This window comes from Mustela lutreola, chromosome 1 (assembly GCF_030435805.1).
Source record: "Mustela lutreola isolate mMusLut2 chromosome 1, mMusLut2.pri, whole genome shotgun sequence".
Classification (NCBI taxonomy): Eukaryota; Metazoa; Chordata; class Mammalia; order Carnivora; family Mustelidae; genus Mustela; species Mustela lutreola.
This window is the reverse complement of record NC_081290.1, coordinates 12,657,702-12,673,551: the sequence shown is the minus strand read 5'-3', so window position 1 is coordinate 12,673,551 and position 15,850 is coordinate 12,657,702. Positions and strand designations below refer to the sequence as shown.

Sequence of the window (15,850 nt, the reverse complement as noted above, 5' to 3'; positions counted from 1 at the left end):
AGAACAATTAAACAGTTGAATTAACATATTATGTGCCAAGAATTCTACTAGGTACTAACGTGTACAACAAAGAATAAGTATATTTTCTTCACATTACTCACAGGAGACAAAAACTAGTGAAGATTTATTGTATACTTCAAATGGAGAAAACTCTGAGATTCAACTACACTGAGACATGGATTATCAATGGGAAGAGTAGGGATGGTTTTTCAACACTGACCCTTCTAATCCAAGTACCCTTACCACTTACCATCCCTGGGCGCCTCAAAACTAACAAAAACCAGACTGATATGGCAAAACTCCATAAAGCAGACATAGTGGTTTATCTGAATAGGGATAGGGACAGTAGAATTTGTACAAATTTTGGACCTAGATGAGAAAGTTTTGACAATCTTGAGACTATCAAGAAATAGGAATGGAGAGGTCTAGATGGTTTCTTAGTCTACCGATCAGAGGTAGGTCTTTTGCTTTGCCCAGATTTTTACTTCAGCCTGTTTTCTCCATCTGTGTCCTTTTGTGTCACTTTCATTTTCTTTCTTTACCTTTCTGATAGGTGTCTTTTGCCTTTAACCGGCTGTAATACACAATTGACATTTGCATGAGCCTTAAAAGAAACTGAATTAAAACTGTATGTTTATTCTTCTCTATCCCTATGCCTCCGATGCTCAAAATGGTGACTGGTACATAGTAATTCTTTTTTTTTTCCTTTTTTTTTCAGAGGGACAGAGAGTGAGAGGGGGGGTGGAGGAGCAAAGGGAGAAGCAGAGCGAGAACGTTAAGCAGGCTTCATGACCAGCATGGACACTGACACAGGGCTCGATCTCAAGACCCTGAGATCATGGCCTGAGCCAAAATCAAGAGTCGGACACTTAACTGACTGAGCCACCCAGGCACCCCAGTACACATTAGTTCTTGAGTAAATATAGGATTACTAAAGAAATTGAAGAGCAAAAAAGAGGAAAAAGGTAGCCTTAATTGAATTATCTTTATTAAATGGAATCACCACTATTTTCCCCTACAGAATGGAGATACTTTTTTTTTTTTTAAGATTTTATTTATTTATTTGACAGACAGAGATCACAAGTAGGCAAAGAGGAAGGCAGAGAGAAAGGAGGAAGCAGGCTCCCTGCTGAGCAGAGAGCCTGATGTGGGGCTGGATCCCAGGACCCTGAGATCATGACCTGAACCAAAGGCAGAGGCTTTAACCCATTGAGCCACCCAGGCACCCCTGGAGATACTTTTCAGTAAAAATAAAAATAATATTATTATGCTCATCATCCTACTTCTATTACATTCTATTTAAAAGTAAATCCTAATATATGCCAGTATTAGAAATACAATCAATTAAGTGTGAAAAGTTGTTTTTGTTCCTTTGTTTTGTGTTGTCTTTTAACAGCCTAAATCTATTAATATGTGGCTCTACAGTGAGCAGGCAGAAAGGGGAACATTTTGAATGACTGTAGAGAATAAAATCTGTTGGGGGATTGTGATCAAGAATTGAGTTTTATATACAATATCCAATTAACAAAGGATATAGTAAACCTCTCATTAAACAGCTTTAGAAAAGACATTTGTAATTCCCTCATTATCTGAGTAATTTGTACTAATTGATTCGTATTTGTACATAAAGAATGTTCAAACTTGAGAAAAATACAAAATGGATCAGATGGGGAGTGCAAACTAAAAAAATGTCTAAGATTTGTTTTCTATAGACTTCATTCCAAATCTATTAAAATACAAATAATTTAAGATTATTTGCTCTTACCTGCTTTTTACATTCTTATGTATAATTGTTCTTATATTGTTCTTTAAATTTTTATTTTTAAAAAGTAAAGGATTTCTCAAAGGACATTAAGATTCTTATTCATTTTTTGAAGCTTTAATGATGTTTATCAATTTCAGATTTGGTAAAATACAATACTTCCTTTATAACTTGTGTATTTCCTCTCCAATGTGTCAATTAAATGCATACTTTAGAAATATCACAAACAATATTATAGATTGTCGAGTCTTTTTTTTTTTTTTTTTTTTTTATTGTCGAGTCTTGATAAGAGTGAGAAAACACTTTCTGCCTTGCCACATCCTTCCTCTCCTACAAATTTATACAATGTTACCTCAGGCTCTCTGTTTTCCCTTCCTCTCTCTGTGATTATCCCATTTTCATGTGAAAATTTCCAATGAAAATCCAACTTGTTAAACTTTTCAAATCCTAAATATGAAATTGTTAGCATGGTTTCCTGAAATAAAAAGCATTAACATTACTACTATGGTGTTATTATTTTCTTTAACAGTAAAGGAAAAAAAAAGGTCGATTAAATTCTGAGTAGTGATAATGTTTGGAATAAGAAACCACAACCTGAAACAACTCTTTCAAACATGAAATCAAGTTAAACTTACTGATACATCGTACACTGCTGGGAACGCACACTCCTCCAACTCCGTGTTGCTTGTGCTTTCTTGTCAAATGAGTAGCATCCTGGGCATTCCTTCAGATTTGTAAGGTGACTAAAGAAAGAATGCTTAAGGATTTAGAATAAACTAGTTTAACAAGTTGGGATGGGTAAATTTTAACCAATAGCAGGGTTTGAAGTGAAGAATCACTTGATAAGTCTTTGTTGCAGGAAGTAAGAATTTCCTGGTTCTGGCTAATGAAAATAAATGAGAAACAATATTGCATTCAAAACCTAAGCAACACCCTTGAAAACTTGGATTTGTCTTTCAAGGGGTGTCACTTTTTGTTGAGTCACTACAAGTCTCGTCTTCAGGCCCCGCTGTTCATCTTGAAAGGCAAGTGTGAAACAGGATCAGAGGTTTCCGTAAAGCATTTGATAGCCCTTGACTTCTTAGTCAAGGTGCAATAGTACATGAACCACTGTATCTGGCCTAGTAGTTCACTTTTGGTGCTCTAAAGGGGACTCTAGCTCTAAGATAAGAAAATGAAAATATATTTGTGCCAACTGCCATGTTGAAGGGCTTCACCAACTGATTACGGTAAGTGGTTACAACAGTTTCAGAAAGAAAACTTGGAGGAAAAAGCTTCTATGCAAAAGGATTTATTTGTATTTGTATATTTGTTATGTATAACATCACAGTGCATTTAAAGCCCTTGAAGTACCTTTTGAAAACTAAAGGGAAGAAACCAAGATGAGGGATTAAAATGGAAAGCAGGAAAAGGGTAATCATGACATTTTTCAACACCAAAAAAAAAAAAAAAATGGATTTTGTTTTTACACCATAGGTGGAAGGCTCTTAATTTCTTTTTATGCTATCTCTTTTTTTGACTGGGGGGTGAAGAATGTGGATCCCTTCTCATAATAATAATATTTTTTAGATACATAAAATAGAATACACAGAATTATAGAGAAACCAATATATAGCAATATTGCTATTGAAAAATTTTAAAATTTATGATAGAGTAATAAATGTTTTTCTATTAACATATTAAATCACAAGATATAGCAATGTTGAATAACATAATTTCAAAGTTGTGATGAGCATAAACATTTTTTGATATATATGTAATAACTATTAAATGAAATAAAGATTATTTACAATCTCTTGGTGACAAAGTCAGTGTAGCTCACGTTACTATTTTTATTTTTATTTTATTTATTTTTTTTTTTTGCCTATTTTATAAAAGAAAGAAACAGTAAATTTCTGTTAAAAGTAAGTCAAAATAAAGTTAAGACAGTTGTTTCTATCCAAGTTTTGGGTCTGCGGCCATATAACCCTGAACACGCCGGATCTCACCTGTCCAGGTTTTGGGCTCTATATTAAGTATCTCTGCTGTAGTAGATGGAGAAATTAGAGGCATTTGAAATAGAAGTGCAGAAGAATGGACTATAGGACATCAAAATTGAAGAAGGAAGATCATTTTGAAGTTTTTCCAAAAATCCAAGGAGGAGATGATGAAAGTGGAATAGAAATTAGAGTCATTTGGATTTATGATTTCAAAGAATTGAGGCTAGGTGTGGATTGTCCACTTGAATGTCGATATTGACCACAATGAAGACAGGAGTTCGAGAGAGGGGTCTATTTTGAACAGGTACCTACTACCTCAATAAATGTGGGGAATGATCAAGAGGTTGGACGTAATTAGGAGGGGCAATCTGTGGTATAGCTAGAGGTGTGAGCTTATATACTAAAAATACTATATGTTTTTATATTAATGTGTAGCAGTAATTTTTGGAAGATTACACAATTATTTGGAAGCTTTAAGTTACATGTAATCAGTAGTAGACAGATGGTAAACCAGGAGGGAAGACAGAGCAATATGACGAAAAGGAAAAGAAACCCCAGGCATAATGGGAGAGAAGCCAATGTGAAAGTACTGGTGACGGCAGTGCCCTTCATTTAGTGCAGTGTTAGAGGGTTCATGGAGTTTATGGCCCTGGTGTAAAAGTTAGTTGGCAGCACAATAACCTGTCATTCTGGTCAAGGTCTTTGGAGTGTAGCTATCTGATGCAGCAACTCAAAGGTAGCCATTAAAAAAATGATTATACCAAACTACATAGTCACTGAAAAATATGTAATCTCAGATGAAAAAAACACATAATTTTATATATACTGTATGTCAACTTTTTAAGATATACATAAGAATATACACAAATATTGGAATATTAAAAAAGTAGAAATAGTTAAGCTGATACCATCGTATGCCCTCTATCTCTCAAAAAGTATGTTATAATGTTCCTGTAGTATTTTTTTAAGAGGATATATAAATCATCCATTTCTTTACTTTAAAAACTACTTCTGTTCAGTAGACCAACTATTTCCTTTTCTCTAAAATTTCTATCAAGTTGCTGGTGCTTAATATTTGTCTTTCCAAAGGCTTGTTTTTTTACTTTCAGGTTCTATTTATCTCTCTTCTAGCCTGTTCATTCTGCTTCCCAATTCTCTTTTCCTAAGGATTATCACATGTAGGGAAAACACTAGTGGACTGAACACTTATCCCAAGAATTCAGTTATCTCCACGTAGATCTAAACAGGAAAATACATGTTTGAGATTTAGCAAAAAGTGCTTGTTTTGAATACTGTGAGAGATTTCAAAGGTGAAGTAAGCATTGCTAATAGAGTCATTCAAAATAGGGTCTGGAAGACACTGAGAAAGCAGGCCTAGGCACACTTCCTCTTTCCATTTTTGGAACACCACAGATTTTTTACTTGTTAGCCGCACCTGGCCCACCTTCTGGATCATATTCTTTTATTTTGGACTAAAACAGAGATAATCTAACATCTGTTAGCTAAATAGTAAATAAATGTGTTAGATTGTTTAACTCTGTCAACGTAATTCCTTCAAAACGATTTATGTAACCTTGTGGTTTTTGTCATTGTAACTGCACTCCCCTCATGGCAAGCTGGAGCACACTTCATTTCTGTCCACTGTGTCTCCTGGATTGCATTTCCCTAAGACCCCAAAGAAACACTTGTGGCTGCTTTACAACCTCTTCTTGGTCAACAATACAGATGATGAAAGGTGGTGATTAAAACTATTAGGAAGGAAGAAGTCCCATACACTTATGAAATTTCTCTTTCTGAAAATATTTGAAAAGGGGGCAACTGAACATCATTTACAGAGAATACCTAGGTTTTGGGGGTGGAAAGAGAAGAAAATCTGACAGAATGATCTTATCTGTGAAACTATACATTTAAATAAAATGTGGGAGATGGATTCTGTCAATGAAACGAAATGCATAACAATAGAACTTCACAGGGAATCTATGACAACTGATTAGGATTCTCTTTATTGCATAGCTTTGTTACTTAAAATTTTTTTTTAATAATCCAGAATATAGACAAAAATATTACAAAGTAGAGTACTTAAAATATACTTTGTTAAATGCTCACTTTGGACTCATTTTGATATTTTCCATAGTCAACTACATAATAACTTTTAAAATGTTTCCAGTAGAAAAAAAAATGTTCCCAGTAGATTGATTATAGAGTTCTCCAATATATTATAGTAAAATATGCTTTGGATTATAATCATTCTTATTTTTTTTAAGATTTTATTTATTTATTTATTTTTTTGAGACAGAGAAGGAGAGAGAGGGTACGCAGGTCGGGGGAGGGAGAGGGACAAGCAGACTACGCTGAGGGGGGACTTGATCTCATGACCCTGAGATCATGACCTGAATTGAAATCATAAGGCATGCAGGTGCCCCTGGATTATAATAATTCTTAAAGCCATCAAATAAAAAAGAATTTCATTTGCCTATTTTTCTTTTTGCAGTAAAATAATATTAATACTCATACAGAGGAGTTGTATTATATATTATTTCTTTTCAAGCAAATGATATACATAATTTCAACAAAACAATAGTATTTGCAAAATATACAAAGCAACAGTATTGATAAATGAAAATGGTAACATTGCATAAAAACTTCATGACTAATTTAGGGGAAGTTTGACATCAACTGTGCTGATATCAGTATCTAGTAACATGCTTTGCGCTTTTCAAACAGATTTTAAACATTCTCTGACTTTTGGCTGTTATTGTTCACAGGAAAGTTTCATAAATATCATGAGGTAGATAAATGAATGTTCCATTTCACAGATTGAAAGCAGTAGGAAGCAAAATTTTATTTTTTTAATTGTACGATGTGATTGCATTGCTCTCATCTCTTATTGACTATAGTTAAAACTTTAAGGCAAGGAAAATATTGAAACCTGTAAAAGGATGTTTATTGTATTTACAAAAACAGCTTAATCAAAAATTTTAATTTGCTGCATTTTTTTTCTGCTTATAAAATAAATTTTCTAGTGTGGCAGTAAAAAGACCAAAGAGAAAAACAGACATTTGCTATATTAGTAGAATTCAAAATCTTTTGTTGGTCCTCATTTAAAAATAGTATAGATTTTTAGTTTATGCCATATTTAGGTTTTAAATTACTGCAATTTAACTAGTTCTACAGCTTTGCCTCATTAAAATGATCCCTGAGTGTAGTTGGATATACTTTTAAGTGGTGGTGTTTGTCGTAATTATAAAACTGTTTTGGTCCAGTGATACTTTGTTGAAAACCATGTGAATTTGAGTTATCTCACCTTTTCTTTTTTTCTTTCCTTTACTTTTCTCTCTTTCTCTCTCTCTCTCTCTCTTTTTCTTTCTTTCTTTCTTTCTTTCTTTCTTTCTTTCTTTCTTTCTTTCTTTCTTTCTTTCTTTCTTTTGGAAGGAGAAACAATGGATTGGCAACAATCTAATCCCACTGACTTCTAGAACTGCAGTGTTCCTGGCTAGTGACATCTCTGTAACTCAGATGAGAGTAGTGGGGTGAAGATGAGACTAGCCAAGGCCTATTTCATTTTCATGACTTCATGAGGGGATGCCTTAGACATGTCCCCTCTCTTTCAAACAAACATATTAACAAAGTGACATATATATTCAGTTGAAAGGGTAGATTCCCATTAAGGTATTTTTGTTCTTGTTGAATTATGAATTTCACTGAGAGTTCTTAAACTGCAAAAACTTTGGTCCAATCTTGGACCAAATCTTGCTCTATCATTAAAAACTAATGCTTTAGTTGTCATGGCACCCCAATTCCATCAGGATTCTACAGGGATTAGTGCTGTATTATGTTTACTGTCCGTTTAATGAATTTGACCTGTCTTTTAAAGCAATGCATCAAACAAATTGTAGTTTTTGTGTTTGTTTGTTTGTTTTAAATATGTGAGTATTACTGTAACATTTACAACACAGGAAGCAAAACCAAGTTTGTTTCTTTTTTATGCACAATATTTTTGCAAAATTCACAAGGCAATGCTATTGATAAATAAAAACTTCAACACCATAAAAAAAAAAAGGCCTTTTTTACAGTCTAAATATATATGCACCATCATCTGTACTGGTAACAGTTTACAATGATACACTTAGCATTTTTTAGCAGGCTTTAAACATTCTTTGACTTTTCAATTTATTATTCAACTGGAAAGCCTCACAACAATGCCATGAGGTAGATCATTTAATGTCCCATTTGGTAGGTGGAAAACATGAGGTAAAAGAAACTTGTGCAAGGACACGCAATTCATATGGGGCAGAACCAAAACATAGATAACATCACTCAACATGTCAGATATCAAACGAAAAATAGGACATACAAATCATGTTTTAAAAATGTACTTTTCCAAAAATAAATCTACTTTTTCATTTTTCAGATTACTTATGGCCTTCTGTTTTTATTTGTGTTAAAATGTTATTGAATTGAATTGAGCATTGAATTATTTAAATCAGTGTACAGTTTCACAGGTACTTAGCAAAAAAGCTATCAGCCTTATGAAATGTAAATATAGTTACACAAAAGCACATATTCATTGTTATAGAACTTACATGGCAGAAATTTATTTTGTAGACAGATTTTTTTTTTGTTTCTACCAAAGACTGTATTTATTTACCTTTTATATAAAAAGATCTGTCTTCAATCAGACACATCTTAAATTTGCTAAATATTGTCCAGAATACTTTGGATATTTTTCTGCATATAAAAGGAAGTGTAAACATTTGTTTTTTTTTTTCTGATTTTTCTATTGATATTTAGTTAATAGTAGTCATCAATTCAGAAATTTGGTGACATTTTCTTTTTAATAGGAAAGTGTACATGGATGACATTTTTTATTATATCTTAATATTAAGGCATAAATAACAACTAGGAAATTTTTAAGGTTGTATTTATCTTATTTGCATATATTGCTGCTAAATTCACATACATAGAAATTAACAAAACTTTGTCATTAAAAAAACAGAAAGGTTAGATTTTTCTCTGATAAATCGGAACAAATCTAGCACTTGAGATCTCACATCTGCACCCTGAAGATGAATACTGCTGCTACATGTCTCTAGTCACAGCCCTGGTGACAGATGACCACGCAGCTGCAACTCACAGTCCCAAGTATACTGAGATATCAAAAATGATTCTGAAAATCTAGTAGATCATTTAAGGGTTTTTTTTTTTTTTTTTAAACAGTGTAATTTAAGCATTCTGAAACTACATGATTCTAAGGAAGGGACAGTTTTAAAAAAGTATATTGTTTTATGGAGTCGAAGGTACATTAATAATAATTCATAATAGCTAGTCCATATTGAGAGACTGTGTGCAGACACTGTTCCAAGTGCTTTACTTTCATGAATGCATTCAATCCTCATAACAACCATATGAGGTAGGTACTATTTTTATTCCTATTTTAGAGATGAGAGTGCTAATGCGCAGAGTTGTTAAGAAACCTGTGCAAGGGGGCTCCTGGGTGCCTCAGTGGATTAAGCCTCTGTCTTTGGCTCAAGTCATGGTCTCAGGGTCCTGGGATCGAGTCCCACATCCAGGCTCTCTGCTCAGCAGGGAGCATACTTCCCCCTTTCTCTCTGCCTACCTCTCTACCTACTTGTGATCTCTCTCTCTCTGTCAAATAAATAAATAAAATCTTAAAAAAAAAAAAAAAGACACCTGTGCAAGGACACACAGTTCATATGGGGCAGAGCCAATATTTAAGTTTGGGCAGCCTGGTTCCAAAGCCTGTGCTCTCTACCACTAGACTCTGAGCTATATTTAAGCCCCAACGTCATTCATTCATTTGACAAATTAAATTAATTTATCTTAAAGCTCACAGAGGCTTTCCTTTCTTCCATATACAGGAAACATCCATGCTGTCCTTAATATATATGAGGTACTGTCCTAAGTGCTTATATAAATCAATTCTCCTGACATGATAGATATCTGACCTGTCAGAGAGCTAAAGACCTACAGAGGTACCAGTTATCATCTGCTGATGTAGATATTTCTAAATAAATAATTGGATAGCTCATTCCACCAAAAATCTGAGGAGTGTTTTTCCTGCTGTTAATCTTTTGAAAGCAACTCTGCTAGCCTATGTCCCTTCTTTTTATCTTTCTCATACACATGGAAGAATGCTCCCAAGTTTCTTTTTTTTTTCCTTCTTTCTGGTCTAACTTCAATTGATGTATGAATGGCAAGATGCTATTAAAGAATAAATCAGAAATGTTTCTTAACAATACAACATGCTTCCTGAAGCTAGTTTTTGCATATATAACAATATTAACAGTAAGTTCAGATATACTCAAATATGTTTTAAGTGGCAACTCTTCTTGTTAATGATAATCCTTTGTATTATTATTCACAAACCCAGGCAGGAGTTCAAGTTACATTGCAAATCCGTGTTTCTCCATTCTAGCCATTGAATGAATGTCCAGCTATCAGTCCCAGAATGTTGAAACTCTGAATTCTCAGGGAGTTATATTTTGCAACAAGAGTTACAGGTGCTCCAGGTACAGTGGGTTTTTGGCAGCCTCAGCAGCTCCTCATATCCTGTGAAAAGTGATGTTCTTTGTCTTCCATCGGGGGAAACCATTTGTAAATACTGATCTTATTAATAAGTATCACAGTTTCTCTTGTGAGTGAGGAGTTGCTCTTATTGCCATTTGCTGTGGTCTTCCTCCCTCAGGGCAGAGAAAGAGTTCAGTCATTTGTATGCAAAGACCACCTTGTGATACTAGATTGGTCTCAGAGGATTTCTTGACATCCAGAAAAACCACTGATCCAAACCACATGGTTATAAATAATATACAATATGCAGGTGTTTCAGCTTCATGGGCCATGGATAGAGTTCATGGACAGTTCACACTAGATTCCAGTCTTGGAGGCAATCCATTCTCGATACTGAGTCACTCTGGTGTAAACCCCAGGTTTTTTGGGAAGAGCACATGATTGTCCCCAACTTACTATACCAACTAAGTACCAGATGTCATGATTATCATAAACCAGTGGTCCACCAGAATCACCCTTGAAAAAAAAAACAAAAATATATTTAAAATTATTAACTCTAATTTAATTTAGGAGGAAGGTCATTACAATCCTCTCTCTTCCACAGGGAGAAGAAAAAGGATATTAGTACATGGTATAGGCATCCAGATTAGAGATAGGTTATATAATGTTTCTCAGAATTGAGATGCAATTTTGTCCTAAACATTAAAGTGCATTGTTTCCCAGAAAGGCTAAACCCCATTCACATGGAATTTTTACGTTACTTCTGGTTTAACATTCTTAGATTTTTTTTGTTAGTTTGACTAGACACTTCATGCATGGTTTAGTAAGTACGTATATGAAATATTAAATATGAAGTTAACATTTCCAAGAATAGGTGGAAAGTTTTGATGATCTCTGAATATTGACAGGTAGACTCTATATTATAGATTGATTCTTGGTCCCCTTTAATGCCCCTAATTCTAATTTATGCTTGCTTGCTTAATTTTATATAAGCCCCTTTAAATCTGTTTGGAACAAGGACAATTATGTAAATAAACAGATACATATGTAGAGGTTGAAAGAGTGGTCTTAGTAGTTGAACCGTCAAGTTTCAGGACTAGCTCTATTAATTATGGACTAAGTGACTTAGGATAAGATACTTAACTTCTCTGTGCCCCTTCTATCTCATTCATTTGTTCTTTTATCAACTATCTATTGAGTTCCAATTATGTGTCCCAGGCATTTTGAAGGGCATTCAGGATTCAATGATGACTGAAAGTGAATGGTCCCTATACTCATAAACTTGAAGTTTAGGTTATAAAAACATTAAACAAGCCCATAAATAAATGCAAAGTGACAGCTATGATAAATGCTAAGGAAATATACACAGGGGAATGTGACTGGTCAGGGAGGTCAAGAAAGCTTTTCTTGATGAGATGTAATTGAGTTGATATCTAAATGAGTTAACCATGAAAAGGAAGGTGGTGATATAACATGTTCTAGGCAGAACAAACAACACTACAAATGCTCTGTAGTATGGAGGAGCCTGGTATATGCAAAAGTCTGGGGAATAAAAAGGGGGACTGAAGAGAAGACAGCAAAGGGGCAAGTGGTGTGTGATGAAGCCGGAGAACTCAGGAGACTAGGTCTTGAGGAACCCTGTGGATCTTTCTTAAAAGTTATATTTTCTATCTTAAGAAAGAAAGTAAGTCACTGAAGTGTTTTAAGGATTTTGACATGATCAGATTAGCACCTTATTAGAAATCATCCTGACTTTCATTTGACTAATGCAGTCAAGGAGCATAAGCATGAATATAAGGAAATTAGCTAGATGTCTAATTCCTTTAAGGGAGCGGTAAGGAAAAAGTAGGGAAAGGGAAGCAAGAGATGACAGAGATATTTAAGGAGGTAAAATCCTTGGGATTAGGTAATCAATTGGGTAAGGCTACCCAATCAATTGGGTAAGCTAGAGTGCTCTCTGGGGCTTAACAGAGTTAAAGGAGATGTTGTTCCTAGAGACAAAGAAAGAAAATCAGGTGGGGAGGCAGAAAAGCAAAATTAGGTGTACCATTCTGAATTTGAGATACCTTTGAAATATCCAAGGGGAGTTGCCAAGTAGGAGTTGAATATGTAAGTCTGGAGATCAAAGGGGAGGTTGGGACTAAAAGTATAAATTTGTGAATCATCTGTCAAAGGATGGCATTTGAAGCGAAGGAAGAAAATTAGATCTTTTAGAGAGAAAGTATAGCATAAAAAGAGGAGCAGGGACAGAATAGATCAAAATTTAATGGCTAGGTTTAAGAGAATGAACTTGAAAGGAAAGGAAAGAGAAAAAGTAGAGATTCAAAATAAAAATCATTACAAGCCAAGGAAGACAAGAAAGAGGGAGAGGCAATCATTATTAAACGGTGCTAAGAGGTGGGGGGGAGAGAAAAGAATAGGACAAAATTAACAAGACAGTAAACAACAAGTACTGGAGAGGGTGCGGAGGAAGGGGAACCCTCTTCCACTGTTGGTGGGAATGCAAAGAGAGTCAAGTATTGTATGGTTTTACTTACTTGTAGAGCGTAAGGAATAACATGGGGAACATGGGGAGATGGATAGGAGAAGTGAGTTGGGGGAAATCGGAGGGGGAGACAAATCATGAGACACTGTGGACTCTGAGAAACAAACTGAGGCTTTTGAAGGGGAGGGGGGTGGGGGGTTGGGTGAGCCTGGCGGTGAATATTATGGAGGGCATGTATTGCATGGAGCACTGAGTGTGGTGCATAAACAATGAATTTTGGAATACTGAAAAGAAATAAAATAAAATGAAATGGAAAAAATACATTTATTGGAGGTCATGGGGGGAGGTCAGTGGAGACCTCAGGAAGAGCTATTTTGATGAACTGATAGGGCAGAAACCATATTGGGATGGTTTAAAGGGAGGTGAGAAAATTGAGATAATGGGTATGGACATTTCCCCCAATATTTCATAGTAAAGAGATACGATGTGGTGCTGATTGGAGATGTTATGGGTCAAGAAAAAGTTTTTTTTTTTTTCCCCACCTAACTTAAGAGAGATGAATAGAAAAGGATCTAGCTACAAGAGAAATGTTAACTATGAAAAGAGAGAAAATAATGTTAATGTAAACTTCCCCAAAAGGTCAAGAAGAACCTGAGCAGAGAAGGGATCAGCCTTAGAAAAGAGGTTACTTTTCTGTTGTGACCTAAGCTGAAGGTGGATGAAATGGGTTCAAATGAAGGTAGGTCTGCCTGCTTGGTGCTAGGAAGATGAGGAAATTCTCTGCTTATGACTTACATTTTTCTTTGAAAACTGAAAAACAAAATCATCAGTTGAGATCAAAAAGGTAAAAAGAACCCACAGAAATTAGGGAAAATGGAAAATGTTGGGAACATTCAGAGAGAGGCGGATTTGAAAAAAACAAACAAAAAATAGTAGGATTGTCACTTTTATTGTCTAGAACCTACTAGAGTAGAACCAGTGTGTTCTGTTGTATTTTTTCCAGGAGCATTTGACTTCATAGGCAGAGAGAAAGAGAGATTAGATAATTAAGTTCTTCCAGCTTTGGAACTTTGTCAGACAGAAACACTGAAAAGAGAGATCACTAAGAGAACTTGAAATATTAGCAGAAGTGTTCAGAAAATGACTAATAGTGAAATCTAAGTTGGACAAATTGACACTGGAAGAAAGGATTAATGGAACATGATCAGGCAGAGAAGCAATGGTCTGTAGGTCCTTATGAAGTTGAAGATAAGTGATATTTTATTCAGCCAACAAATTTTTGTGCTAGGCACTGTGTTAGCTCTTGGTAATGCAGTAGTAAATCAAAGAGATACCCCCTCAAAATCTGTGCCTTCATGGAGTTTATATTCTAGTTTAGCAGGAGAAACAATCAACCATCTAAATAAAATATATTGTATATTGGATGATATGAAGACTAGAAGGTTGGGGTGTAACAGAGAGTGCGGCCTAGGGAGCAGTAAGTGTTTGAAATGCAAGCAGGAAGGATTGAAGATAATTGTTAAATAGGAAGATTTGGGGGAATTAGTATTTTTGGAGATGCAACAATTTTGGTGACAAGACTCAAGATCTGACCCTAGAAAGTGACTGAGAAGAAGTGAAGATCAAAGGGAGTTAGGAGGTCTAGTGCCTAATAGTCCAGCATTTCTATGGGTCTGTGTCAGTACTGCAGTCTGGGGATGGACAGGACGTGCTTCAGGTGTCAGGGTCATTGAAGAGTGGTAGGGACAAAGAGAGAGACTTAGAGGCCAGGGGATGAAAACAAGATGCAAGAGAGATGATGCCAAAGCTGAATAAAGTGGTCTTTAGAGGACAGGTTTCTCTGTCTTCTGTTTCCAATTTCATTTTTTTAAAAAAATAACAGAACAGAAGAGTAATTGTTTGAATCAGAAATAGGGAACAATAGACTTTAATCTCCTAATTTATAAAATAGGCATAACAGTACCTCTTCAATTTCCCTATAGTAAATGAAATAATATATATAATGTGCTTAGCACTTGGCTTGGCCTACAGAAGCACTCAATACAAGAATTTTTTAATATTATGATTATTAAATAAACTGAATTCTTAGTGAAATAAGTGATTTTTTTCCTCACCTAGGGGAAATACATGCTGAATTTAGAAATAGCTAATGGAAATTTTCTTTTCCCAGTTTTGACCTTGACTTTGGACTTACTTTACATGCATCTACTTTTCCTTCCATGAATCCAGCACACAGCATTCCCGACGTGATCAAGCCATCATATACATCCTTCCTATTACACACATCAGTGCTTATGGTTTCCACCCTGGCTTGCCGAAGTTTATTTTGTGTGGGTCCTATTACACAAGCAAACATACACATACAAACAAAACATGTATTCTTTGAATATAACTGTATCTAAAACATGGAAAACACATATGTTGTATATTCCTAGGAACAAAAACACAAAAACAAAAGAATATAAACATTAATTATAATTACTTATTGCCTAATTTCTGTTCTGTATGATAAATGCCTAAATGCAAGGAACTATAAACATACATACCCCAATACTATATCATATGTGTGAATCCTCAAGTTATTAGAACCCCTACAATTATATGTAATAGTGTGTGTATACACTTTTTTCCGTGAAGAGATGGTTCATTCCACTCATCTTGACCAACTGGTACCCTTTTCTATATATGGAAATCAAGGCTAAGGGAAGTACATTTGTTTTCTGAGATAGTAAAAAAGAAACCAGTGCATGAGCTGCACAGAGTTATTTGCCCCATTCTGTGCTATGTGCATTATTTAGGGGTGCCTTGAAGCTTGGGAAACAACCACTGCCCAAGATATGCCAGCAATCTGATGCCAGTACAGAGCAAACCTGGTGGTTATGGGAAGGAAGGAAGTAGCTTAGGACTCCAGAACAAAACTGCTGGTGAGCAGTCCTAAACATGATAATGGCAGAGAACATAAAAGGAGACTTTTAGCAATATCTCACAAAGTCCAGTTGGACATGCATGGGACATTTGGGAAATTTTACGTATAATAGAGTTATGTCAAGTAAAGAAAAGCCAGGGGCACCTGGGTGGCTTTGTTGGTTAAGTGTC

At 35.0% G+C, this 15,850-nt stretch overlaps 1 protein-coding gene across 1 annotated transcript in view; it reads right to left on the bottom strand.

Annotated features, from left to right (window-relative positions):
- Nucleotides 1-10,441: 10,441 nt before the first annotated feature.
- The window catches only part of LOC131824756 (transmembrane protease serine 11F), a 97,257-nt gene continuing 91,848 nt past the window's right edge, over nt 10,442-15,850 (bottom strand). The window contains exons 9-10 of the mRNA XM_059163622.1: nt 14,949-15,091; nt 10,442-10,785 (exon numbers count right to left, since the gene is read on the bottom strand). Coding sequence (XP_059019605.1) covers nt 10,627-10,785; nt 14,949-15,091 — 302 coding nt within the window. The 3' untranslated portion in view covers nt 10,442-10,626. The remainder of the gene's footprint in view (nt 10,786-14,948; nt 15,092-15,850) is intronic.